The following is a 23,620-nucleotide window of genomic DNA, read 5'->3' as shown; positions in this document are numbered from 1 at the left end:
GCATCGTGCCGTACGTAGGTCATGACGGACAAGACGAAAGCTTCCATTCACGCTGTGGCGGGCGTGTGTCAGCGCGGTGGTGGTGCTGTCGCTGCGATCTGAGATCCACCCGCCCCATCCATGCGGCCCCAAGCTGCGCTGCACAAGGCGAGGTGGTCCGTGCGCCACAGAGCTTCGCTTTCCACTCCACGCGAGGCCGCCTCAGAATACACCTTCACTTTCCCACCACCATTTGCGCCGATTTCAACCCTCGGCGCGCCTCACCCCTGAACTACTTGCCGTCGCCCGAGCGCCGCCATTTTTACGACATCCCTACCGGTCCTTGCGCGCGAGGACGAGCCTTCCGACGCGACGCTCCCAGCCACCGAGCCGAGACCCTGCCCTGCCATGACCGCGACTGCCTGAAGCCTGGAACCGAGTCCAAAAGCGCCCGAGCGGCCCAGACCGGGCGGACATCGATGCGAGGCCCGTCGGGAGCGAGCTCGTCGGAGCGATACGCTGTTTGAGCCGACGGCTTCTACCCGCCGCTCGGTGATTGCAGGCCGCCTCGAGGAGTCATCGCAGCGCCACGGCCGCGGACAACGCAAATCGCCAGCACCATGGGTGACGCCGGCGGTGAGCGGCATCCGCTGCTCGATGCCGACGATGGCCTCCCCCCCATCAGCGACGGTCCCGTCTACGAGTACTTTATCGTTAAGCAGGAGGTGAATCTGGACGTCAACTTTCGCGACCGCCGCATCGATGGCACCGCGGATATTTACGTCGTCACTTTCAGTGAAAAGGTCGAAGAGGTGGTCATCGACGCCGCGCATTGCGAGATCGACACGGAAAACATCACCGTCACCGAGATTCGCGAGTCACAAGGCGAGGCGGTTGAGGGCCAGCAGCGCAAGGCCGCCACGGATTACGTCGACCCGTACAAGAGGCTCTCGCACCCAGAGCACTGGAACTGGAGGGCCGAGCACCACGACCTGCGCCGCATGCGCGCCCGCGAAATCTTCCACACCCGCAAGTCGGACGTTGCCGCCGAGACTAGAGAGCTCGTGGGGTGCACGCCGGTGTACGGGTCGCTCAAGGTGTCACTCCGGGGCAAGGGCGAGCAAGAGCGGCCGAGACTCATAATTCGCAAGTCCATGTCGAACCTGGACGGAACGGAGAGGGTCCACAAGCAATTCAAGATCCATGTGCCCTTCTACAACAAGGATCCCCGCGACGGCTTGCACTTTGTTGGCGTTGACCAACTCGACAGCCGCTTCACACACATGTATACGAGGCACTCGATCCAGCCAGGGACGGCCTCGTGCATGTTCCCCTGCGTCGACGACCATGGCGCACGTTGCGACTGGCGGATATCGCTCAAATTTCCAAAAACGCTCGGCGACGCCCTCCAGCAGGCGCTGCTCACGCAAAGGGATACGGCGGTGAATGGCGCGCATGACAAGGCGCACGTCGGCGGCGAGGACCTCAAGCTAGCCGAAGAGGACAAACTGCGAGAGATGACGGCGGTGTGCTCCGGCTTCCTTATGGAGGAGTCTGTGGACCCAAAGGACGACCGGAAGAAGATCATGGTCTTCGAGCCGGAGAAGAAAGTGTCGGTGCAGAAGCTCGGCTTCGCCATCGGCCCCTTTGAGCACATCGACTTGTCTTCAGAGTTTCGAAGCGAGGAAAACGAAGTCAAGTTGGGCATGAGCGCGCTGAAGATCCATGCCTACTGCCTGCCGGGCCGCGGCGACTGGGTACGGCACACGGCTGCGCCCCTTACGAATGCTGCCGATTTCTACACTTACACCTTTGCAAAATACCCATTTGAAAACTTCAAGATTTGTTTCTTAGACGACATGGACTCGGACACGGTGGCGCTGCACTCGCTGGCGTTTGTCAGCAATCGGCTGCTCTTCCCAGACGACATCATGGACACCGAAGTCGACGTAACGCGGACCATTGTCTTCACGTTGGCGTATCAGTGGATCGGCATCAACATGATTCCAAACACGCGCAACGACCTCTGGCTCGTCCTCGGAGTCGCGCACTATATGACGGAGCTCTTCATGAAGAAGATTTGCGGCAACAACGAGCATAGGTTCCGGATGAAGACCCTATCGGACAAGCTGATAGAGATTGACGTTGGCCGCCCCTCGCTGTGGGATCTCGGGCCTGTCTTGCACCTGAACGAGGCGGAGATGGATTTCATGGCGATGAAGGCCACGGTCGTCTTCTTCATCCTGGACAAGCGCATGCTCAAGGCGTCGAGCGGATTCGGCCTCACGAGAACGCTGCAAAAGTTTCTCACCAAGGCGCAGGTCGAGAGCAGCGACAAATCCACGATCCTCGACACGGAAAAATTCAGGTTCACGTGCCAGAAAGGATCCAAGTACAGCCTGGAAACGTTTTGGAACCAATGGGTCTACTCTGCGGGATGCCCTCGCTTCGACGTCAAAGCCAAATTCAACAAGAAGCGCCTCTGTGTAGAGCTCACCTTGAGCCAGATCCAGTATCAGGTCGCGAAGCAGCCGCAGCTCGACAAGGACGATTTCCTGCGCATCATCAAGGAAACCAGGAGCGGCATCAAGAATGGAGAAATGCAGCCGCTGTTCACGGGGCCCATGACGATCCGCATCCACGAGGCGGACGGTACGCCGTACGATCACATGGTCGAGATTCGCGAAGACGGCTCTCGCACGACCAAGTTTGAGATCCCTTACAACACAAAATACAAGCGACTGAAGCGAACGCGGCGACTGAAGGAGAAGAACACGGGTGCCAACGCAGACGCTGCCGAGAACGCCGACGACGCGCTACTCTACTGTCTGGGCGACGTGCTCCAGAGTGCGGACGACCAACGGGACTGGGAACTTATAGATTGGGACCCCGAGACCGAACGCAAGATGGACCAGGAGTCGTACGAGTGGATACGCATCGACGCCGACTTTGAGTGGGCATGCAGCATGAAGCACACGCTCGAGCCTTACATGTACGTGTCGCAGCTGCAGCAGGACCGGGATGTGGTGGCCCAACAGGATGCAATCCTGTACTTGGCTCGAGGACCGCTGCACCCAATCGCCTCTGGCTTTCTTGTACGCACGCTCGTTGATCGGCGCTACTTTCACGGCATCCGCACGATGGCTGCTGAGGCCCTACCCCGCCAAGCCAACATCAAAGACATCCCCATGTTGGGTTTGCGTCAGCTCATGAGGGCCTTCCGCGAGATGTTTTGCTTCGAGCAGACGAACCAGCCGTACCCAAACGATTTTTCGGACAAGAAGCAGTACAATGTTCGCTGCGCCATCATCAAGGCCATCGCGCAGGTGAGGGATTATACTCATCGATGCCCGCTGGAGGCGAGGCGCTTCATTCTTGACCAACTGCGCTACAACAACAACGAAGGGAATCCATTTTCCGACCACTTTTACATTGCCATGCTTGTGAAGGCTCTGGCGACATCGCTCATACCATCGCAGCAGGACGACTGGATCACGCGCCAGAATAAGGCTCCGAGCGATGAGGAACGCCAGTTCCTGGAGGAAGCCCTGGAGCAGATTGAGCGAATTCTGCGACGCGATGAGTGGACCAACTCATACCAGAATGTCTGGACCATCGCAGGCCTGGACGCGAAGCAGCGTCTGATGAAGGCAGAAGTGATCCCCAAACACTACCCTGACTTTGCCCAGTATCTGCTGGACGGGACCTTGGACCTTATCCGCGTCAAGGCTTTCGACGCTCTGGTAGACCTCGGGGCTTTGATGGACCCTTCCTTTTTCACATTCTTTCTCTACTGTCTGACGACGGACCGGTCGCCGTATGTCCGGAAGATGCTCATTCAGTCCATGGCGCGTGGCCTTGCGGCAATTGCATTTGGAGAGCATTCGCGGGTCGTTAAGGACGAACCCGCTGCGGACGACGCCGACCCCCTGTTGCTGATTCAAGACAGCGCAGAGGAGGTCGAGGCGCGAAAGCAAATGTTTGCACGCAGGGAGAATATCGAAGCGGCGCTCAAGGCGCTCAGAAAGGAAATGGAGGAGACGTACGCCAAAGATGATAGGCACTTCAGCACGGCCATGCGTAAGGCGTTGGATCATCCTGCTCTTGGTCGTGAGGAGGTAGAAAGCCTGCTGGACCTGGCGGCGATGATGTTCGAGGAGGCCCGCAGCTGGATTCTGACCTTGACTTTGCCTAAGGCTTGGAGGGTCGAGCGACCGGCTCAGAAGTTTTCTGATCGGGTATGCACTCTCTCCCTACGTTTCCTGGAATCTGTGCTAACCATCCGAAGTTGCTCATGCACTTCAAGTCTTATTACAGGACCAAGCCAAAGGGCGCTATCACGCCGCCGCCAGCAGCACCGTCTCCGGCCCCCGAGGTGAAGAAAGCGGCGCCGCTGGCCAGAACATCGTCGATTAAGATCCACACCAAGGCCGCGACACCGCATCGGCCCTCCGTATCACTGCCCCAGGCCACCGAGGCGACCCCCGGCGCACTCGGGACTAATGGCGTAGGCGCCGCCGCCGGATCAGGCGATGCTTCCAGCATTCCTTCGGCCAAGCGAGCCCGGGTGGATAAGGAGAGCAGCGGCTCCCCCGCGCCGAAGCGCCCCAAGACTGAGTCGCAGCCATCCAGCTTTGACGGCGAGAAGCCATGGAAGAAGAGGCGCATGATCACCCTTAAGACGGGGGATCCCAGCCGGCTCGCTGTTCTTTTGGGCCAACAACCGAGCGCACCGGCTAATGGCAGGACGGCCTTACCAACCAAGGCGCCAAAGGAATCTTCTCCGGCGAGTTCCAAAGACAGCATCACGGCCAAGCCAGCTAGGAAACCTCTTCCTTCGGGCGGCGACGGCACTAGACGTCCTCTACCCAACGGAAGCGGCTCGGCAATGTCGCCGCCGTCGACACAGTCAACGCCCAAGGTCTCGCTCAACACGAATGTTAGCTCAGCCTCGTCTTCGAAGGCCGGCAGCCCTCCCACAGCCACGCCCGTCAGTGCCAAGCCCAAAATCAAGATCATCCGGAAACCTTCCGCTCCTCAGGCCCAACCGAGCCCACGGCCGGAGTCTTAGAAGGCGAGAGCGGGATGTGGGAACGCGGAGCTTGACGAGGACGTGGCTTTGCCGAAGCCAGAGTCAGGCGACGGACTTCACGATTCGCCGTCTCCGTTCGTTGAAGACCAGAGCGTTTATGACTCGAAAGCAGAAGGGCAGGCACCCGTCACCCGTGAGTTGTGAAAAAGGAAAAAGCAAATGTCTGCCCATAGCCAGTGAAGATGAGCAAGGAGGGCTATTTTTTGGTCTCGAGAGGGACAGAACGATAATTGTATGGGGTATTCGCAGGGACAATGGGCATTGCGTTTGGCGTTGCGGTTAGCGAAAGAGAATACCTCAAGTGCTGTGTGATTTGGGAGAGCTGCGGGCGGTAGCGGAGTCATCGAGAAGTAGCAACGTGTAGACTACCAGGCGGTAGCGAGCGCAAAAGCAATATACAAACCTGCAATAATGCGCTGCACATCGTGTGCCTCGTGCGCTCTGTGAATCGTGTATCAGACGCCTTACACCGGATGAACGCCGGCTGAGTGACGCCATGGTGTCGCGCAACGGGCAAGGCTGGGCTCGGCTTGACAGACGCATGGTCTGATTGGCCACAGCCCCAGCTCTCGGAGGAAGTCGCTCCACAAGCCGTTATCGTGGGTTTATCGTCACGTGACGCGGCATCTCCCGCGGCCTGACAAGGTTGGTGTGCGCTGGGCTGGGGCGTCTGGTCAGATCCCTCCGTCACCCGGGGCGTCGCCAGGAGAGCTTCCTCAAGTTTGCACCACTTGCCCTCGACCGCGCCCACCCTTGTGCCGCCTTTCCTCCAACGCCGTTGCCTTTGGGGCATTTGCTCTCATGTAGATGTCTACGGGCCCAGGCCAGCCTACAGCTGTGAGTGCATACCGCCGGCCGCTGTCTTTTCTTCCGCATCGCGACGTGGAGCTTGAGCCGACCGTTAGCGGGCTCAAGGGGAAGCGGGCAACCCTTCCTCGCCCTGCTGCCGCGACGCGCAGGCTTCGAACCCCCCCTGCATTGTGGCCCCGTCTAGAGACCCGCTGCGACGCCTATGATTGCATTGGATCGCGCTGACGACGTTCCTGCTGCAGATACCACGATGAACAGCCAGGGCCTCCACGGGCGAGGCGGCGGTGCGCCGTACGACCGCGACCGGGAGATGGAGGAGCGACACCGCGCGATACAGCACGAAGAGATGCGGCGCGACCAGGAACGGGAACGCGAGCGGGAACGCGAGCGCGAGAGAGAACGAGACCGAGAGGCTGGCGACCGCGGGTACCCCACGGCGCCTCCTCACCAGAGCAGCGCCGGGTCCATACCCATCCACCAGCCCGTGGCATCGCGGATACCCGGCGCCATACACAGCCCTGGGGGTCTCCTCGCGAATCACAATGGAGGCGGCGGCGGCGGCGCGGGAGCGCCGCCAGGACAGCATCTCGGCGCGCCGCCGGGCGGCCCCATGGGCGCCTTTGGCGGGCCGCTGCAGCAACAGCAGCCGGGCGAGCACGGCCGACAGATGCAGCAGCAGCAGCCGCAGCAGCCGCAGCATCAGATGTATACCCCGATGCAGCAGCACTCACAGGCGCCCCCGAGCGCGTCTCAACCGGCGCCGAGCGGCTCGGGCGGTGCCTTCGGCGGCCCTCTGCCACAGCAGCAGGCCCAGCAGCAGCAGGACCGCAGCGGCAAGCAGAGCGGCGGTCCGGTCGGCGGTGCGACGCCCAGTGGCCATCAGATTCCCGGTGGGATTACGCAGGGGCAGCAGCCCATTTTGAACGTAAGTGTGCTGCGTTCGCTACCGTCTATTGTTGTAGGTGGGCAGAATGCCTGAAGGGGCTTGTGCGGTGTGCGCGCAGGCAGCTGGTGGCAGCAGGCACAGCACCCAGCGCGGGCCGTTTACCTCTGAACGCATTGCCCTCAGTGCCCCCCTCCCCTCGTTCTGCCACCTTCACATCACCCTGAACCTGAACCATCATTGTGTGCATCCCTTCTGCTTCTCACCCCATCACCTCTGCAACCTTTTGCCTTTGTCGAAACAACGCTTCGGCGGTTCAGCTTTCTGGCTAGTCAGCTGCTCCGTTGCCATCCCCTCAGGGTGTTCCCTCATATCCCGAGAGAGACCCGTGGAAACGGCCATGAAAAGCCGTTCTCGCAAGCCGCGAGCGTCGCGAGAAATCGCAGAGAGCAATGCTCAGCTCGCCCAAAGCTTTCGAGACACTGCTTTGCGTTTGCATGTCCGTCCAGCTGTCCTCTACCCCGAGATTCCTCTTCGCAACTGTGCCCAGCGGCAACAGGAACAAATGTTCGAAACAGAAGCTGACCTCCATGTTTGGCAGGATGCCTTGACGTACCTCGACCAGGTGAAGGTCCAGTTCCACGACCAGCCGGACGTCTACAACCGGTTTCTCGACATCATGAAAGATTTCAAGAGCCAGGCGTAAGTGCACATGGCGACGTTGATGCGTGACGAGCCAGACTAACGCCCCTGTAGAATCGACACGCCCGGCGTCATCAACCGGGTATCCGAGCTCTTTGCTGGTCACCCGAACCTGATCCAGGGCTTCAATACGTTCCTCCCACCAGGTTACAGAATTGAGTGCGGAGCTGGCAACGATCCAAACACGATTCGCGTCACTACCCCCATGGGAACGACTGTGCAGTCTATTGCCGGACGAGGAGGCCAGGGCGACGGCCAGGGACAAGGTGCGGGCCAGCCTCTTTTCCCGGAGCGCGGAGGACCGTGGCAGCGAGCTCAGCACAGTATCGAGAGCCCTGAGGCGAACTTCAGCACTCCAGCCCAGAACGGTGGCAGCCTTTTCGTGCAGGCGGCCGCGCAGAGCGGACCGTTTGACAGCTCCACCGCGCAGAGAAACGCGGCGCAGGCACTCGGCGCGGGCCCCAGCAGCGGACCAAACGCCCGCGGCCCTCAGACGCCAGTGCCGGCTAGTGGTACGCCCGGCGCGAACGGCGCCGCCGGCCAGGCGGGCATGGAGCGCAGAGGCCCGGTTGAGTTTAACCACGCCATCAGCTATGTCAACAAGATTAAGGTGAGTGTCGCTGAAATCCCTAAACGCGGTCGTATCACTGACGCGCGGTAGAACCGCTTTCAGGACAAGCCAGAGATCTATAAACAATTTCTGGAGATCCTGCAGACCTACCAGCGCGAGCAGAAGCCTATCCAGGACGTCTATGCTCAAGTCACGACTCTTTTCAACTCTGCACCCGACCTCTTGGAAGACTTCAAACAGTTCCTGCCAGAGTCCGCCGGCCAGGCCAAGGGCGGAGCGCGTACCGACGAGGCCATGCCCGCCGGTCCCAGCCATACACCCCAGCCTGGCGCGAGGGATGGCCAGAAAATGCCGCCTCTGGGCAGCTTTGCGCCCCCCGCAAGCGCGAGCAAGGACAAGAAGCGTCCTCGTGCAGACAAGCAGAGCCAGGCTGCAGACGCGCTGCTGGCCGAAGCCAACAGCCGACTTCCGCAGCCAGCTGTCAACGGCAACAAGCGACCCAAGTTGAGCCACGCTCGTGCTGTTGCGGACGCGTCTGCCATCGAGCCGACCTTGACCCCAGTGATGCCTGAGCCTTACCCGCCCCGATCCTCTGGCCATTCCAGCCAGGAAGAGATTGCGTTTTTTGAACGCGTCAAGAAGTACCTTAGCAACCGGTCTTCGATGAACGAGTTCCTGAAGCTGTGCAACCTCTTCAGCCAAAACATCATCGACAAGAACACGCTCTTCCACAAGGGAGCGCTGTTCATCTCGGCCAACCCAGATCTCCTGCAGTTCTGGAAGACGTTTGTTGGCGTTGAGTCTGGCGACGTCATGGTCGACAACCGGCCCGAGCCGCCTACGGAGAAGCTGTCCCTCAGCAACTGCCGCGGCTACGGCCCCAGCTACAGGCTACTGCCCAAGAGGGAGCGCCTCAAGCCGTGCAGCGGTAGGGATGAGCTTTGCAACTCGGTGCTGAATGACCAGTGGGCATCGCACCCGACGTGGGCCAGCGAGGACTCTGGCTTCGTGGCACATCGTAAGAACCAGTTCGAGGAAGGCCTGCACCGCATCGAGGAGGAACGCCACGATTACGACTTCAACATTGAAATCAACCTCAAGTGCATTCAGCTGCTCGAGCCCATTGCCCAGCAGATGCTGGCCATGAACACGCACGAGCGGGAGAGCTTCCACCTGCAAACGGCGCTGGCCGGCCAGAGCACCTCCATCTTCAAGCGCATCTGCAAGAAGATTTACGGCGAGAAGGGCATGGAGGTTGTCAACGACATGTTTGCGCACCCATTCGACGTGGTGCCGGTCCTCCTTGCCCGCATGAAGCAAAAGGACGAAGAATGGCGCTTTTCGCAGCGAGAGTGGGAAAAGGTGTGGCACGTCCAGACGGAGCACATGTACCTCAAGAGCCTCGACCACATGGGCATCTTGGTTAAGAGCAACGACAAGCGCAACCTCACCGCGAAGCACCTGGTCGACGTCATCAAGACGAAGCACGAGGAGCAGCGCCGCGAGCGCGCTCTTCAAGGCAAGGCACCGCGGCACCAGCTGGTCTGGGACTTTGGCGACAAGGGCCTCATCCTCGACCTGCTTCGTCTCATGATGCTGTACCCCATGCACAGCGGACAGCACAGCGCCCAGGAGAAGGAGAGGCTGCTGGACTTCTTCGAGTCCTTCATCAGCGGCTTCTTCGACCTCAACGAGGACCTCGTTCAGGAGCGGATCCCCAAGCTTCCGCCCGACTCTGCCGAGGAAGAGGCCGAGGACGCTACGCCTGCCGAGCTCACCAACGGTCGCAGCAAGCGCACCGGCAGGAAGGGAGACCTCCTTCGAGGCGTTCTCGACCCGGGTCGCAACGGCAGCAAGCCCCGTAGCCAAAAGGAGGACAGCGCGGCGTCTGGCAGCAAGGAGACCACCCCCGATGTCGGCTCGGGCAACGATGAGGAGATGCCCGATGCGCCCGACGAGAACGCGGCGCCCGAGGTGTCCAACGAGCGCTGGATACCGACCGTACCCAAGCCCGTGGTGGTTGGCGGCGACGACGCCCTTATCAACGCCGATGGCGAGCTCAAGGCCGACGGCTTCTTCCCCCGTCCCTGGTACAACTTCTTTGCGAACCAGACCATATTCGTCTTCTTCAGCATCCTGCAGACCGTCTACAAGAGACTTGCCGAGCTGAAGAACTGCAAGGATGCCGTGGCCAGCGAGATTGACCGCCTGGGCCGCCCCAAGCCGGCGCGTGACCTCGGCTTCTCCGACTCCGTGATGAATTACTTTGGCAACCAGGACGAGCCTGACAAGTTTTGGGCCAAAACCCTCGAGCTCATCGAGGACTACATCACGGGTGACGTGGAGGAGACGCGGTACCAGGAGGTGCTGCGTCACTACTACCTTCGCAACGGCTGGAAGCTGTACACCATCCAAGATCAGCTCAAGACTTTGTGCCGCCTCGCGCTCACATGCAGCAGCACCGACGCCAAGGAGAAGACGCCGGACCTGATCCAGCAGTACTTCACGAACCGCGAGAAGGAGGAGACGAGCTACCAGACGGAGATAAGTGCGCGCAAGTTTGCCGAGAAGTGCGTCAAGGATGGAGACATATTTGTCATCTGCTGGGTAAGTCCTGTAAAATGCCTGTTGAGAGACTCTATCCTGACAATCACGCAGTTTCCTTCAAAGGCCGAAGCCACTGTCCGTTGGCTGCAGCGCAACGAGACCACCTTCTACATGGACGAAATGCAGATGCGAGAGCGCTGGCAGTACTACATCTCGTCGTTTATCCGCGTCGAGCCGACCGAAGGCATCCCGCGGTCCAAACTGCAAAAGGTAGTGCTCACGCGGAACATGCCCTCGGGCGACAACGAGTCGGATGAGGACCACATCCCGAAGCCGGTCGCCTATAGCGAGAACCTGACCACGAGCATCTGCCTCAAGAGTTCCAAGATGGTCTGGGCGCCTGGCACGTCCGAGTACTTTGTCTACGACCAGTCATCCAAGTCGCCCGAGAAACGTGAGCACCGCGAAAAGCTCAGCAACGCGCGCGAGAGCAAGCTTATGGAGAAGTTTGTCCACAACCCGCCGTGGGCCAAGGGCATGAACTCGGATTATGTGCGCGAGTACAACAACATTCTCAAGAAGTGGAAAGAGGAGGCCATCGTGCCGCCGAGCGCGGGGGCTGATGGTGAGACGGATTAAGCACGGCAGCGCGGACAGGCGGGACTGGCGAGGTCCATTAGGATGAACCATGTTTGGAGCTGTGGATATCTGGTGTTTCCCACCTTTCTTCTATTTCTTGCGTTTTCCGAGATCAAGTCGTCTTTGTGCACGGGCGTGGTTACAGCTTGGGCTTTGTGACTCTGCTTGCTATGATGGGGGACGTCGTCTTTTGATAGGGGGGCGCGTGGTGGACCGCAGCTTGTTCATGATTTCCTTCCAGTCTCGGACTCTTTTATACTCCCATCTTCTTCGTTGTCATTGCGCATTTCCGCGTTTGCGTGTCTATAGGCTAGGGAAAGAAAATGAAAGGGGGCAGCAGGGTCGCCCGCTTCTTCTTGTTGCGAACGATCGCGGTGGACGACCACATGAGGGAGTGGAAGAAGCAGCGGCGGAGGCGGCGTGGGTTCTATACCCCGGTGCGAGGATGGCGCATGAGACCAACAGCACTGATTTTTCCTGTTTGATTTGCGTGTATTCTAGGAGGAGCAAATACAAAGACTTGTCATGAATGTGTGGCTATGGCGAAGCAGTCACGTATGCTAGGTTTGTGTGCTTGTGTGTCTGTGTGCGTGCGTGCGTGCGCCTTTGAGCCCGGAGAGGGGCCATCTTTGTTGTCCTCGCCATCAGCCCATCGGGACATGCTAATTATGGAGTACAGTTATAGCTGAGACCGAGGCCAAAAGTTTACTTCAATTAAATGTTTATATGCTATGTATGCATAAGCCGTGCTGCGACATCACTTTTGACTCAGAAAAGAATCTGGGGTGCACATTTGCTCCAAACATGTCTCTGTCCGGCATGGCTCATGTAGTCGTTACAGCCTCGCTGTCTGCGCATGGTGGTGGCCGAGTCATTGCAGGTTCTCAATGACCAGCGCAGAGGCGCCGCCGCCGCCGTTGCAGATGCCGGCGCAGCCAATCTTGGCGCCCTTCTCCTGGAGGACCGAGGTTAGGGTGGTGACGATGCGGGCGCCAGAGCAGCCCAGGGGGTGGCCGATGGCGACGGAGCCGCCGTAGACGTTGACTTTGTCGGCGTCGAGGCCCAGCAGCTTGATGTTGGCGAGGGCGACGACGGAGAAGGCCTCGTTGATCTCGTAGAAATCAATGTCCTTTTCGGTCAGGCCGGCGTGCTTGATGGCCTTGGGGACGGCCAGGGACGGCGCGATGGTGAAGCGCTCGGGCTCACGCTCGGCGTCGCCCCAGCCGAGGATCTTGGCGATGGGCTTGACGCCGAGCTCCTTGACCTTGGCCTCGGACATGAGGACGACGGCGGCGCCGCCGTCGTTGATGGGGGCGGCGTTGGGGGCCGTGATGGAGCCGTCGGGCTTGAAGGCGGGGCGCATGGCCTTGAGCTTGTCGACGTTGAGGTTCTTGACCTCGTCGTCACGGTCGACCTTGACGGGGGGCTTGCCGCGGCCGCCGCTGACCTCGACGGGGACAATCTCCTTGAAGAGGCCGGCCTCGGTGGCGGCCTGGGCCTTCTTGTACGAGTTGATGGCGTACTCGTCCTGGGCCTCGCGCGACAGGTCGTGGTCGTCGGCGCACAGCTCGCCCTGGAGGCCCATGTGCTCCTTCTTGTAGGCGTCGGTCAGGCCGTCCTTGAGGACGCCGTCGACGAGGGTCTGGTCGCCGTACTTGGCGCCGGTGCGGAGGTTGGGCAGGTAGTGCGGGGTGTTGGACATGGACTCGGCGCCGGCGGCGACGACGACGGACGAGGTGCCGAGCATGATGTTCTGGGCGCCAAGGATGATGGCCTTGAGCGACGAGGCGCAGACCTTGTTCACCGTCGTGCAGATGGTGGACTGGGGGAGGCCGGCACCGATGGCGGCCTGGCGGGCAGGGCCCTGACCGAGGCTTGTGAAAAATGTCAGCGGCGTTGCATTGGCGGAGAGTGAGCATCCGCGCAAGGTATGGAGGTGAGCTATTGACATACTTGGCAGATAGGACATTACCAAAGAAGACTTCCTCGACGTCCTCGGGCTTGATGCCTGCCCTCTCAACAGCACCTGGAACATAAAAAGTTAACTTGTCTGTCTGTCGATATTAATCCGTGCGCAGCGTACCCTTGATGGCGGAAGAGCCCAGCTGCGTCGCGCTCAGGCTCGAGAGGGAGCTGCAGTGTATTCGTCAGCCTTTTGACTTTTTGTTGAGGGCCGGTCCGCGATCGGTGGCGTATGGAGGGGCAGCAGAGCGGCAGAGAGACTCACCCAAGGAACGATCCGACGGGGGTTCTCGCAGCCGAGACGATGTAAACGGGTGGGAGTCCAGCCATGGCGTTTTCGTGAGCGCTCGAGCCGGTGACGCTAGATGGAAGGGTTGGGGGATAACAGCGTGTTGGAGAGGAAGAGGGACGGCACGCTTCGCATCCAAGGGGAAGAAGAGACGGGGCGGCGTGGGGACGGGGCGGGAGCTTCAAAAAGTGAAGGCGGAGCCGAATGCGCGCAGGGTGCGGATACTAAGCTTGTAGCAGTAATCTGAGCCCGAGGGGGGCTAGCGCCATTGGCGCTTTAAGAGGCCGATGGCCACAGACAGGCAGCGGTTCTGTTACTATACAGTATACTTCGTACTTTACTTTGTAGTTGGCCACCGACCCATCAACACTGTGCGTTCGTTCCCATGACATGGCAGCACCTACAAAAACAGTGGCGTCCATGGGGCACCATCTTCATCCGTCAACGAGACAGCGCTTCCTCGTGTCCAAATGCTGAAATCTCAGCCCGGTGGCTTGATAAGTGCCATGCTAGACGTGCGCGTTCCACAAGTGGGAAACACCTATAAAGTTGAAGTCTGCGGTGAAATCTTGCTCGACCTACACCAGGCGTTGGGACCCTGCCGATGCACCTTGAACTGCTGATAAATACATATAAAATGGCAGTGCCGCTCTGAGGTCTCTGAGCGCCGCCAATGCGGCCCTCGTCTGGCCTCTGCGCCAATTCTGGACGCCCCCCTGTTATCAATCTCTGTGGACCGCGCGGCTTTATCTTGAGTTGCCGAGCCAGGGCTAGAAACGCCCTCAATCTCCGGGTGTTGTGCCATCTAGATCATGATGCGGGGACATCTTCCCTTCTGCCCGTAACTGCTTGTTCATCGACTTCCATATTTTGTTGGGTCAACGCTGCGATAAGGCAGTCCCATCCTGGTCGACGATAGAGCGGCAACGCTGTTGTGCGACCTTTGGCACCACGTACAGTAAGCTAAACGCACTGGAAGGCGGTGGGGGAGAGGCAGCACTGGCCCGCCGCAGTCGGCAGACGCCCCGGCGACCCCTGGGGACACCTGGGCTCTAGTGGATGTCGCCCGCGCTCAGTGGATTTACGCCCCAGCCTCCGACCTCGCCAACGCCTTCGCGCCACATCTGCCAGCCAACCATGCGCAGGGCGCCACACTTGTCTGCCCAGCCTTGCAGATGGCCCGCACGTGACGCAGCCTTGGAACTGGTCGCGACGAAAAAGTTACAGGAAGCTCCAGCGCGACGGGTGACGTGCGACAGTCGCGAACTTGCATTGCGGCGAGCCAAGCAACCTCTCGGCGCGCAACATCCGTCACCAGCAATATGGATGATCTCTACGACGAGTAAGAAGCTTGCGCGCGCTATTCAATGGCTACAGATTATGAAAGCTGACGCAGCCTCAACGCAGGTTCGGCAACTTCATCGGCGAGGAGGCCGCGTCCGAGGAGGCGTCCGAGGCAGGCGTTGATGCTGGCGACTATGTCTACGACTCGGAGCCCGAGCAGGCCACCGGAGTCGGAGAGGAGCTTATGGAGGTTGATGGTACGTTGCAATTGTCACGGCTTGGCCCTGGAACCGGTTGCTGACCTGCGGCAGATGGCCCGTCAAACGCCGTCATCCTCCACGAGGACAAGCAGTACTACCCGACCGCTGAGCAGGTATATGGCGAGGATGTCGACACGCGCGTCGAGGAAGTGGACGCACAGCCCCTGACGGAACCCATCATTGCGCCCGTCGAGGTCAAGAAGTTCAACATCGAGGAGGCCGACCTGCCACCCGTCTTCTTCGACCGTACCTTCATGACCGATTTAATGAACTTTCCCGAGCAAACGCGAAATGTTGTGCTGGCAGGACATCTACACCACGGAAAGACGGCATTCATGGACATGTTGGTCATGGAGACGCACGACATCGCCGAGAGACTGGACAAGAGGTCCGGGAGGAAGCGCGACGAAAAGCTCCGGTACACCGACACGCACCTGCTCGAGCGCGAGCGGGGCATCTCGATCAAGGCGGCGCCCATGAGTCTTGTCTTGCAGAGCACCAAGGGCAAGTCACATCTCGTCAACATCATCGACACGCCGGGCCATGTCAATTTTGTCGACGAAGTGGCCGCCGCGATTCGCCTGGCCGATGGTGTGTGCCTGGTCGTCGACGTCGTTGAGGGCGTGCAGGTCAACACGGAGCAAATCATCAAGCACGCCGTCCTCGAGGACATTCCCATAACCCTCATCATCAACAAGATGGACCGACTCATTCTGGAACTGAAGCTCCCACCCAGAGACGCCTACTTTAAGCTCAAGCATGTTGTCGAAGAGGTCAACACCATCATCACAAATACAGCTCCCACCACGGCGTCCTTGAAGCGGATCAGCCCGGAAAGGGGCAACGTGCTCTTCGCGTGTACCGATTTTGGCTGGTGCTTCACCATTCAGTCCTTTGCCAAGATGTACGCTGCGCAATACGGTGGCCTGAACGCAGATGACCTCGCGAAGCGGCTGTGGGGAGACGTCTTCTTCAACCCTAGGAAACGCAACTTCACCCGGAAGCCCGTAGAGGACGGCGCTTCCAGATCGTTCCTCCACTTCATCCTGGAACCCATCTACAAGCTGTTCACGCACTCCATCAGCGACAGTCCCGCACAGCTGAAAACCGTGCTGGCAAAGCTAGGCATTCAGCTGAAGCCATCACAGTACAAGGCCGACGCCAGGGTCATCCTCAAACTGGTGTGCGAGCAGTTTTTCGGCCCGTCTAACGGCTTCGTCGACATGATTGTGCAGCACGTTCCGTCGCCCGTCGAAGGCGCACAGCGATACCTAGAGAGATACTACACAGGGCCGCTCGACTCCAAGATTGCGGCGTCGATGTCTAAATGCGACCAGGATGGGCCTTTGGTTGTGCACGTTACAAAGCTGTTCAGCACATCTGACGCCAAGAGCTTCTACTCCTTTGGCCGCGTACTGAGCGGCACGGTACGGCCTGGGATGGCTGTACGCGTCTTGGGCGAAGGGTACTCGCTCGACGACGAGGAAGATATGGTCATGGCGTCGGTGGGCGAGGTATTCATTGGCGAAACGCGATATAGCATCCCAACTGATGGCGTCCCCTCCGGCAACCTGGTCCTTCTCGGCGGTGTCGACAACTCGATAGTCAAGTCTGCCACGATCATGGCTCCGAGATTGGAAGACGACGAAGACGCCCACATCTTCCGCCCCGTCACCCACTTCACCGAATCCGTCCTCAAGGTCGCCGTCGAGCCCATCAATCCGTCAGAACTGCCCAAGATGCTGGACGGTCTCCGCAAAGTCCAAAAATCGTACCCTCTCATCAACACGAAGGTGGAGGAGTCGGGTGAGCACATTGTGCTCGGCACCGGCGAACTGTACATGGACTGTGTCCTGCACGACTTGCGACGGCTGTACGCAGACATGGACATCAAAGTCTCGGATCCCGTCACACGCTTCTGCGAGACGGTTGTGGAGACATCAGCGACCAAGTGCTATGCTATCACACCAAACAAGAAGAACAGAATCACCATGGTCGCGGAACAGTTAGAGAAGGGCATCTCGACGGACATTGAGACGGGCAAAGTCAACATTCGTGATCCCATCCGCAAGACAGCCAAGTTTTTCGAGGAGACACACGGCTGGGACAAGCTGGCAGCGCGCAGCATCTGGGCGTTTGGCCCCGAGGACAAGGGACCCAACATATTGCAGGATGACACGCTCCCGACGGAGGTAAGTACCGTGATCGCATTTGGCATGGGCTGCAAGACTGACTCGCCCTAGATCGACAAGAAGCTGCTAGGAACCGTACGGGAATCGATCCGGCAGGGGTTCAGCTGGGCCACCCGTGAGGGACCCCTGTGTGAAGAACGTGAGTATCTGGTTATGTCTTGTCCTGACTCGAGAGTCCGTGCTGATAGTTTCTAGCCATCCGAAACACCAAGTTTAAGGTTACGGACGTGGTGCTGGCCAACGAAGCCATTTATCGCGGCGGTGGTCAAATCATCCCCACTTCTAGACGGGCCTGCTACTCGTCCTTCCTCATGGCATCTCCGCGGCTCATGGAACCTGTCTATGCGGTGTCAGTCACCGGGCCGGAAGATTCATACATGGAGGTCTACAACGTGCTGGCCCGGCGGCGGGGCCATGTGCTATCCGACGGCCCCGTCGCCGGGACGCCCCTTTATCGCGTCAACGGCCTACTGCCGGTGATCGATAGCTTCGGTTTCGAAACAGATCTGCGGATCAAGACGCAGGGGAGCTCCATGGTCAGCCTTGTGTTCGACAGCTGGAGCATCGTGCCTGGCGACCCGCTCGACCGAGATCAGGTCATCCGGCCGCTGCAGCCGGCGTCGACGCAGGCGACGGCGAGAGACTTTGTGCTGAAGACGAGGCGGCGCAAGGGCTTGAGCGAGGACGTGAGCGTCAAGACGTTCCTGGAGCCCGAGTTCTACAGCAGCCTCATGGAGAGCGGCATGTTGGGCGATATGTAAAGATTGGGTTTGGCCGATTGCATGACACGAATACTCTTTTTTTAGACGATGGCGCCTTCGGCGTGGGGGGTTCGCATGACGGATGACATGGTCGTTCATGTATATAGCGGGACTTGGGAGACCGCAGCGGTTGATTTGCCACGAGCTGAGATGGGATATGGGGCCGGGCTTGGCCGGGCTAGCGGGAGTCTTAAAAGACGTCAATGCGAGACGCCCATGGCGTCTCAGCTGTACATATAAGTTACGTATCGCACGTGCGCCATCACCCGTCAGTCACCACGTGAAGCGGGACCCCTTCCCTGCTTGCCGTCTTGTAGTTCGTAGTTCAGTTGACTTTTTAAGTTGGCGTTTCGACGTCGGGTTGCCTACCGCCTTTGCGCCATCCCACATGGCGCCCGGCCGGCCGGGACGCGTTTATGCCTCTCCGCGGGGTCGTGGTCGCCGTATCTATCTCCTAGAACGGAACGGGGGGCACTTACTATTGCGTCTCGTCCGATTGTACGGGGGCCCACGTGCCGCTTTTGCCGGAACCGCGACGCACGTCACTACAATTACAGTTACGCGTGTGCTGCTGTAGTCTCGTAGGCGGCGCTCCTGCTTGCTTGCCTTTACTGCGGCGTCCTCCCAGCGACTGCTAGGTGCATGCACGCACATGCGCGCAGCAGCACGTAAGGGGGCATACCAGTTACTACCGGGGAAGAAACAAATGTAGGCAGAACAAAGAGATATCGTCGGTTTTCCAGCAGTCCGGGGGAGGAGGGTTGCGTGCCTCCCGCACCGCACCGGCAGTTGGGGAGGGGAGGGGGGGTGGGCGTTGTTGCTCCCCCTTGCCCCCCCCCTCCCCCCGGATCCAGTTCCCCTCTGTCCGTTTCAGACTGAAAGTTTGGTAGATACGTACGGAGTAAGTTAGTACCTTGACTTTCGTTGACGTGCTACTCCCGGGCACTTTCTCCCCTTTTCTTCGCCTTGTCCTTCTGGGGCCGCGGAGATATATGTGTATGTGTCTGTGTCTGTGTCTGTGTCTGCGCGCGGGACACGCTCCATACTGCTCGCGGACACCTAAACCAAAGTAGATAGTTCCCCCTTTTGAGTTTTTTTGGCTTTTTGCTTTTCGGAGGGTTTCCTTTGCTTGCTTTTTGTTTCAATTTTTTCCCCCTATCATCATCATGGTGGAGGGGGAGGAGGAGGTTGCGAAACGGTAGGGACTGGGGTTGGAGGGCAGGCATATGACTGGGGATTGAGCGCGGACCGGACCTGACCTGATCTGACCTGACGCTGAACCGCCCGCCTCTCGTGTTCATTGATGAAATGGGAATCTTGTGGGGAGCCAAGCAAGCAAGCAAGTAAGCAAGCAAGCCATAACACGACTCGCCCGTGCGACGACCGGGGGGGGGGGGGGGCGCGACGGGGGAGTCTGATGCAGATCTGTCTTACGCCCGTCACGCGGGATCATCGTGGCACGTACGAAGTACGTAGATGGTAGTCATAGGTATATCCTTGTCATGGGGTACGGCAGGGTATGCAAAAGTAGTCAGTGTGTAGTAAGCCATGTTATGGACATGCACCTACAACTATCGGCTCGTGCGTCTTACCGCTCTCTCGCTTTCCCGCGCCCGGGGATAGTCAGGCTCGGGTCGATATAGTACGATGCGCGCGCCTTCTCGTCGGGGACTGACCCCCACAAGGCTGGTGGTGGTGGATGACTCGCGAGGAATACAAACAAGAGTCCTACACGAGGCTGTGCGACCACGCCAACACGCCAAGGTGTTCGTTCGGCGCGGCGGCTCCAAACGAGAGACAATTGCGAATCGTGCCACATCAATGGGGCTTCGCGTTCCATGTATGACTTCATTGTAGCGTGAGTCCCATGAATAGCGTGCCGTACATACATCGCCCGCAACCCGTAGGTTGGTCTTGTACTCCATAGTGTGGCGTTGAATCCAGTCCACAAGAGGATGACTCGCGAACCGATCCTCAAGGACTCCATTTGTACCTGCGTTACCCCCACGCAGATGGATATTCCCTCGCACTGCGTCCCGACATGCCGTGATCCTCATGCCAATCCGGACGCCTCCCACGGCGGCTTCGGTTCTACCTCGTACCAGCAGTGCAGACCATGCACCGAGTATGTACCGGGGAACATATCCACAGCTCGCCTGCGTCACATCAATTCCCGCCTTTGGGGAGCCTTGCTCACCGTGTTGGCCGACACGCAACACGAATTGCCCTGCATCGCGAACCAGCAAGTCGGAGCCCACCGTTGACGAGATGGTACCCGGTACGTGCGCCGCATGGTACGTGATGGTGCATGCGGCCCGCCAGGTGCTGTATGTGCGCACATGTAAGGAGATCCAAAAGGCCGCCCACCAAGGGTGTCACAGCGCAGACCGTGCCTCGCCAAAATTTCAAGCAGGGATCATCGCTGCTCTTTAGCAGGCAAGCCTCGGTGAAGACTTGACGAACCCCTGTTCCCAACCATCTCCGAGCGAAATTTGCCGATGGGCTCGAGTTGGACGCTGCATAGCCCGGTCAGCGACCCGAGAGCGGAGCTCTTCAACCCCGGGCCGGTGAGTCGGCCCGAGCCGTCACCACCACGGCACTGTGAATGTCCCGGAGATTGCGCTTGCAACTCTTCGCTGCTAGTACATAGTGCAGTACGTAGCAAAAGTCGTAGACGGCTTGGGCTCGGCACGTGGCGACGTTACGACGACTTGCGAAAATTGTCTAGTATACTTGTCGTCACAATCGTACCGTTTCCACAGCAAAGGCATCGATTTTCAGGCGACAAGAGCGTTGGTGGAGCGCACCGGCACGCTTGCATGGGTCGACCGTACGGCGTTTGCCGGCGTGGCCTAGACGCATGTCTCGAGCATCTTGTCCAGGACTCCCTTGAGTGTGTCGTTCTCGAGCGCTGCAGCAACGCGCTCCTTGTCAGCCAGCTGCTTGTTGACCTGATCGTCCTGGGTGTGGCTGTTTTCCTTGCAGCGGACATCCACGCGGTAGTTGGGTGGCAGCACCTGCTCCAGTCTGACTCTGACACCCAGACCAAGGACGGTGGCGAGAGAGCAATGTGTGACGGTAGGCGTCAGCTCTACAGACACGTTTACTATGGTGTTGGAGTCGGGCACGCCGAGAGCCGGTGAAGGGGTTATATGGATATCCGGGAGGTTGACGACGGACAGCAGCCCGAGTGAAACAGGGTGTTCGGGGTCCGATATGTCGGATATCAAATCTGTTGGGTGGTTAGGGTCAGAGCCAAGACGAGACGTTGCGAGAGCGGAGCAGGCCGGATGCCGCCAGGGAACGTGGGGGCTGCTAAAAGCCGTCCCACGTCTGACAGGGAGGCACGGAGCACGGATTGTGCGCGTCTGAATCACGGGAGTGGCTGCGCACCATAGATTTCCTGCTCGTCTATCGCCTCGTCGGCGAAGCCGTCGTCTCCAACTTCGCCACAGGGCCACGGCACGTCGACGTCGCAGAACGGGCGCGACAAGTATGGCGGGCGAGACAGCGCATCGTCAAACTTGGTGTCAGGTCCCTTGCGAGGGGCCGCCTTCTTCTGGCGCGTAGGCAGCTGCGAAGCGCTGAGAATCGTGGGATTCGCGTTGTCGAGTGCGGAGGGCGCCATGACTGCCGCCGGAGTTGCTGATGTGCGATGACGTTGGAGGGGTCACCGAGCTGCTATTGCGAGAGCCGAAACTCGGGGAAGCCGGCCAGGGGTGCGGCGGCGGCGGTTGGAGGAGCAGATGTAGCCGAGAGCTGAGCCAGGAACGGCCCGAGAGGATGCGAGCGAGCGCTGTTGGTGCTCTGATCTGCTCTGGTTTGCTTTGCTTTGACGGACCGACGTTGACGAGAGATGGAGGTTTTCGGGGCTGCAACGGAGCATTGGCGGTGGGGCGCCCACTGGCTGTCTTAATAATTCGTCAGCAGCAACAATTATCGGCCCGCCGACGTGGCACGCACCACCACCGTCCCCACCAGCACCAGCCGCCACCGGTCCCAGGCCCGCCGCCTGCAAACTGCGCAACGCGACATGGCGAGCTTCCATTATTATGTGCGATTTGCGGTGCGCGACCCCGGAGCTGGCGGACAGGCGTTACACACCCGAGCACCTCGATACCTTGTACAGTAAGGTCCCTCCCTGCCTGCGCTGTACGAGGTACGAATCAAAGGCTTGACGAACGGTGCAGTGCCGGCGAAGCGTTCCCGGTCTGCTATTTGGACCGCGCTGTTGGCCACGTCCAACCTCGTCATACGTTGGCGGCGATGCCGGTCGGTCCTGTCGACGACGGATGTTGGCGGCGCACTGCCGCCGTCGCCCGCTCTAGGCCGAGACAACCGGAGCCGTTCGGTCATGGAGATGAAGGTTGATGCTCAGCTGCACGCCACTCTCGTGGTGGCGGTGTGGACCAGGGGTTGGCCTAAAACGCATGACACCCAGCCAATCCCCCCCCAGAAGGATGGACTTACTGGGGTCCCAGCAATGAGCTTGCGTTTCGCCCATGTTCATCGCCTATCCAGTCCCAGTGCCGGCTGCTGGGAACTCGGCTCGCGACCATCAGACGAGTCAGTGAGAGACAGCGCCAGCAGGACAAAGGATGAAGGGGCGTCGACGTGGCGACCCTACGCTTCCGTCTCACTCTTTTGCCCGAATGTCGCTGTGGGCTTGTTCTAGGTACGTACTTCGTACCAAGCGGCGACGTCTCAGATGGTCGGCCAGCTGCCACACGTTCCAGAAGCGTAATGGAACCTTGTGCATCCCTGCAGAAGAACAGTGGCCGAAGCCATCTGGAAGCCCACGCGCTCCGGCAGGGCGTCTGTGGCTCTTCGTGGTCCATCGACACGATCTCCCGGCCGCATTGCTGGAAACGGACGGACATCTGCGTGCCCGTAGGCCCATCCGGGCTCTTCGACCGTCTCTGCAGCGGCTCCGCCTTCCAACTGCCGCGCCAAGGGCGGTCCTCTGCTAACAGCCGGCGGCGCATCATTCTTTGCCATGCATCCATCGTTCGAATTGTCCATCTGCCCTCCAGCGGGCAGAGACGGCGCCCGCTTTGGTGTCAGTCAGCGGGTTCCTCCCAGTCGGTGTTTTCATGTCGGCTAGTCATCCCTTGGGCACAACCCCTGTTCCTTGCCATTCGCATCTCACAAAGGCACCGCAACCGCAGATCTCTCGCGCCATGTGCGTGCAAGAGCAGCCACTGTCTTCCTGCAAAGTCTCGTCGCTTGCGCTGCAATGCCTGTCGAGCCACCTGCATGCCGTGGCTTGAGCAGTCTTGCCTTGCTTGTTGTGGAGCCGCGAAAAGCATCAGCGAACAGTACAGCACTATTAGCGGGGATGCATTCCCATCCCTACCTACAGGCGCACCCCGCCCAGCCTGGCCGGCCGGCATACCGTAGGGGCCCTGGGGGGACGTGGCAGAAGCCCAAATATTCGACCAGCCTCTTTCGGCTGGCGCAGCCATCGTGGTACGCTGGCGAGCGAGTGAGCGAGCGAGGTTGAAGCCTGGGAGCCTCGGCAATCCAGGACCCTGCTCTTTACTACCACTTTTTCCGGCGCATGATGCTAGCATGTGAAATGCGGCACAGCTCAGTCAGTGCCAGTGCCATTTCGCGGTCCCGACGCGCTCGCACAAACCGCCCGCAAAG

General features: G+C 59.6%; 6 protein-coding genes across 6 annotated transcripts; 3 read left to right on the top strand and 3 right to left on the bottom strand.

The window, feature by feature from the left end:
* Positions 1-187: 187 nt before the first annotated feature.
* taf2 (Transcription initiation factor TFIID subunit 2) lies at positions 188-5,288 on the top strand. Its single transcript, XM_047990629.1, has 2 exons — positions 188-4,217; positions 4,268-5,288. The coding sequence occupies exons 1-2, from the start codon at positions 600-602 to the stop codon at positions 5,048-5,050; spliced, it is 4,401 nt and encodes a 1,466-aa protein (XP_047846638.1). The 5' UTR covers positions 188-599; the 3' UTR covers positions 5,051-5,288.
* A 473-nt stretch (positions 5,289-5,761) lies between these two features.
* SIN3 (Transcriptional regulatory protein sin3) lies at positions 5,762-11,753 on the top strand. The gene is made up of 6 exons (XM_047990628.1): positions 5,762-5,908; positions 6,124-6,806; positions 7,366-7,466; positions 7,521-8,076; positions 8,128-10,644; positions 10,696-11,753. The coding sequence occupies exons 2-6, from the start codon at positions 6,132-6,134 to the stop codon at positions 11,221-11,223; spliced, it is 4,377 nt and encodes a 1,458-aa protein (XP_047846637.1). The 5' UTR covers positions 5,762-5,908; positions 6,124-6,131; the 3' UTR covers positions 11,224-11,753.
* Positions 11,754-11,859: 106 nt separating this feature from the next.
* On the bottom strand, positions 11,860-13,602 carry ERG10 (Acetyl-CoA C-acetyltransferase). Its single transcript, XM_047990627.1, has 4 exons — positions 13,451-13,602; positions 13,307-13,356; positions 13,177-13,249; positions 11,860-13,097 (listed from the first exon to the last, which is right to left on the bottom strand). Exons 1-4 carry the CDS (start codon positions 13,513-13,515, stop codon positions 12,095-12,097), a joined length of 1,191 nt encoding a protein of 396 aa, XP_047846636.1. The 5' UTR covers positions 13,516-13,602; the 3' UTR covers positions 11,860-12,094.
* An 869-nt stretch (positions 13,603-14,471) lies between these two features.
* JDV02_008989 (uncharacterized protein) lies at positions 14,472-18,232 on the top strand. The gene is made up of 5 exons (XM_047990626.1): positions 14,472-14,816; positions 14,882-15,015; positions 15,070-17,210; positions 17,262-17,349; positions 17,406-18,232. Exons 1-5 carry the CDS (start codon positions 14,797-14,799, stop codon positions 17,969-17,971), a joined length of 2,949 nt encoding a protein of 982 aa, XP_047846635.1. The 5' UTR covers positions 14,472-14,796; the 3' UTR covers positions 17,972-18,232.
* Positions 18,233-20,823: 2,591 nt separating this feature from the next.
* Positions 20,824-21,599, bottom strand: JDV02_008988 (uncharacterized protein; the record flags this gene model as incomplete). Its single annotated transcript, XM_047990625.1, has 2 exons — positions 20,824-21,203; positions 21,365-21,599. 2 exons carry the CDS (start codon positions 21,597-21,599, stop codon positions 20,824-20,826), a joined length of 615 nt encoding a protein of 204 aa, XP_047846634.1.
* A 53-nt stretch (positions 21,600-21,652) lies between these two features.
* JDV02_008987 (uncharacterized protein) lies at positions 21,653-22,019 on the bottom strand (the record flags this gene model as incomplete). Its single annotated transcript, XM_047990624.1, has 2 exons — positions 21,653-21,882; positions 21,935-22,019. The coding sequence occupies 2 exons, from the start codon at positions 22,017-22,019 to the stop codon at positions 21,653-21,655; spliced, it is 315 nt and encodes a 104-aa protein (XP_047846633.1).
* Positions 22,020-23,620: the final 1,601 nt, after the last annotated feature.

This window comes from Purpureocillium takamizusanense, chromosome 9 (assembly GCF_022605165.1).
Source record: "Purpureocillium takamizusanense chromosome 9, complete sequence".
In the NCBI taxonomy this organism is placed as follows: Eukaryota; Fungi; Ascomycota; class Sordariomycetes; order Hypocreales; family Ophiocordycipitaceae; genus Purpureocillium; species Purpureocillium takamizusanense.
The sequence above is the reverse complement of the archived record's forward strand: the minus strand, read 5'-3'. Positions and strand labels throughout refer to the sequence as shown.

What these genes read in the sequence shown, in the direction of transcription:
- taf2 (XM_047990629.1), top strand. Translation starts at nt 600, where the DNA reads ATGGGTGACGCCGGCGGTGAGCGGCATCCGCTGCTCGATGCCGACGAT. An exon ending in CTCAGAAGTTTTCTGATCGG is followed by an intron (nt 4,218 to 4,267) that starts GTATGCACTCTC and finishes AACCATCCGAAG; the next exon opens with TTGCTCATGCACTTCAAGTC.
- SIN3 (XM_047990628.1), top strand. Translation starts at nt 6,132, where the DNA reads ATGAACAGCCAGGGCCTCCACGGGCGAGGCGGCGGTGCGCCGTACGAC. An exon ending in GCTATGTCAACAAGATTAAG is followed by an intron (nt 8,077 to 8,127) that starts GTGAGTGTCGCT and finishes GACGCGCGGTAG; the next exon opens with AACCGCTTTCAGGACAAGCC. An exon ending in ACATATTTGTCATCTGCTGG is followed by an intron (nt 10,645 to 10,695) that starts GTAAGTCCTGTA and finishes ACAATCACGCAG; the next exon opens with TTTCCTTCAAAGGCCGAAGC.
- ERG10 (XM_047990627.1), bottom strand. Translation starts at nt 13,515, where the DNA reads ATGGCTGGACTCCCACCCGTTTACATCGTCTCGGCTGCGAGAACCCCC. An exon ending in CCCGTCGGATCGTTCCTTGG is followed by an intron (nt 13,357 to 13,450) that starts GTGAGTCTCTCT and finishes AATACACTGCAG; the next exon opens with CTCCCTCTCGAGCCTGAGCG. An exon ending in GGGCTCTTCCGCCATCAAGG is followed by an intron (nt 13,250 to 13,306) that starts GTACGCTGCGCA and finishes TTTATGTTCCAG; the next exon opens with GTGCTGTTGAGAGGGCAGGC.
- JDV02_008989 (XM_047990626.1), top strand. Translation starts at nt 14,797, where the DNA reads ATGGATGATCTCTACGACGA. An exon ending in ATGGATGATCTCTACGACGA is followed by an intron (nt 14,817 to 14,881) that starts GTAAGAAGCTTG and finishes GCCTCAACGCAG; the next exon opens with GTTCGGCAACTTCATCGGCG. An exon ending in GGAGCTTATGGAGGTTGATG is followed by an intron (nt 15,016 to 15,069) that starts GTACGTTGCAAT and finishes GACCTGCGGCAG; the next exon opens with ATGGCCCGTCAAACGCCGTC.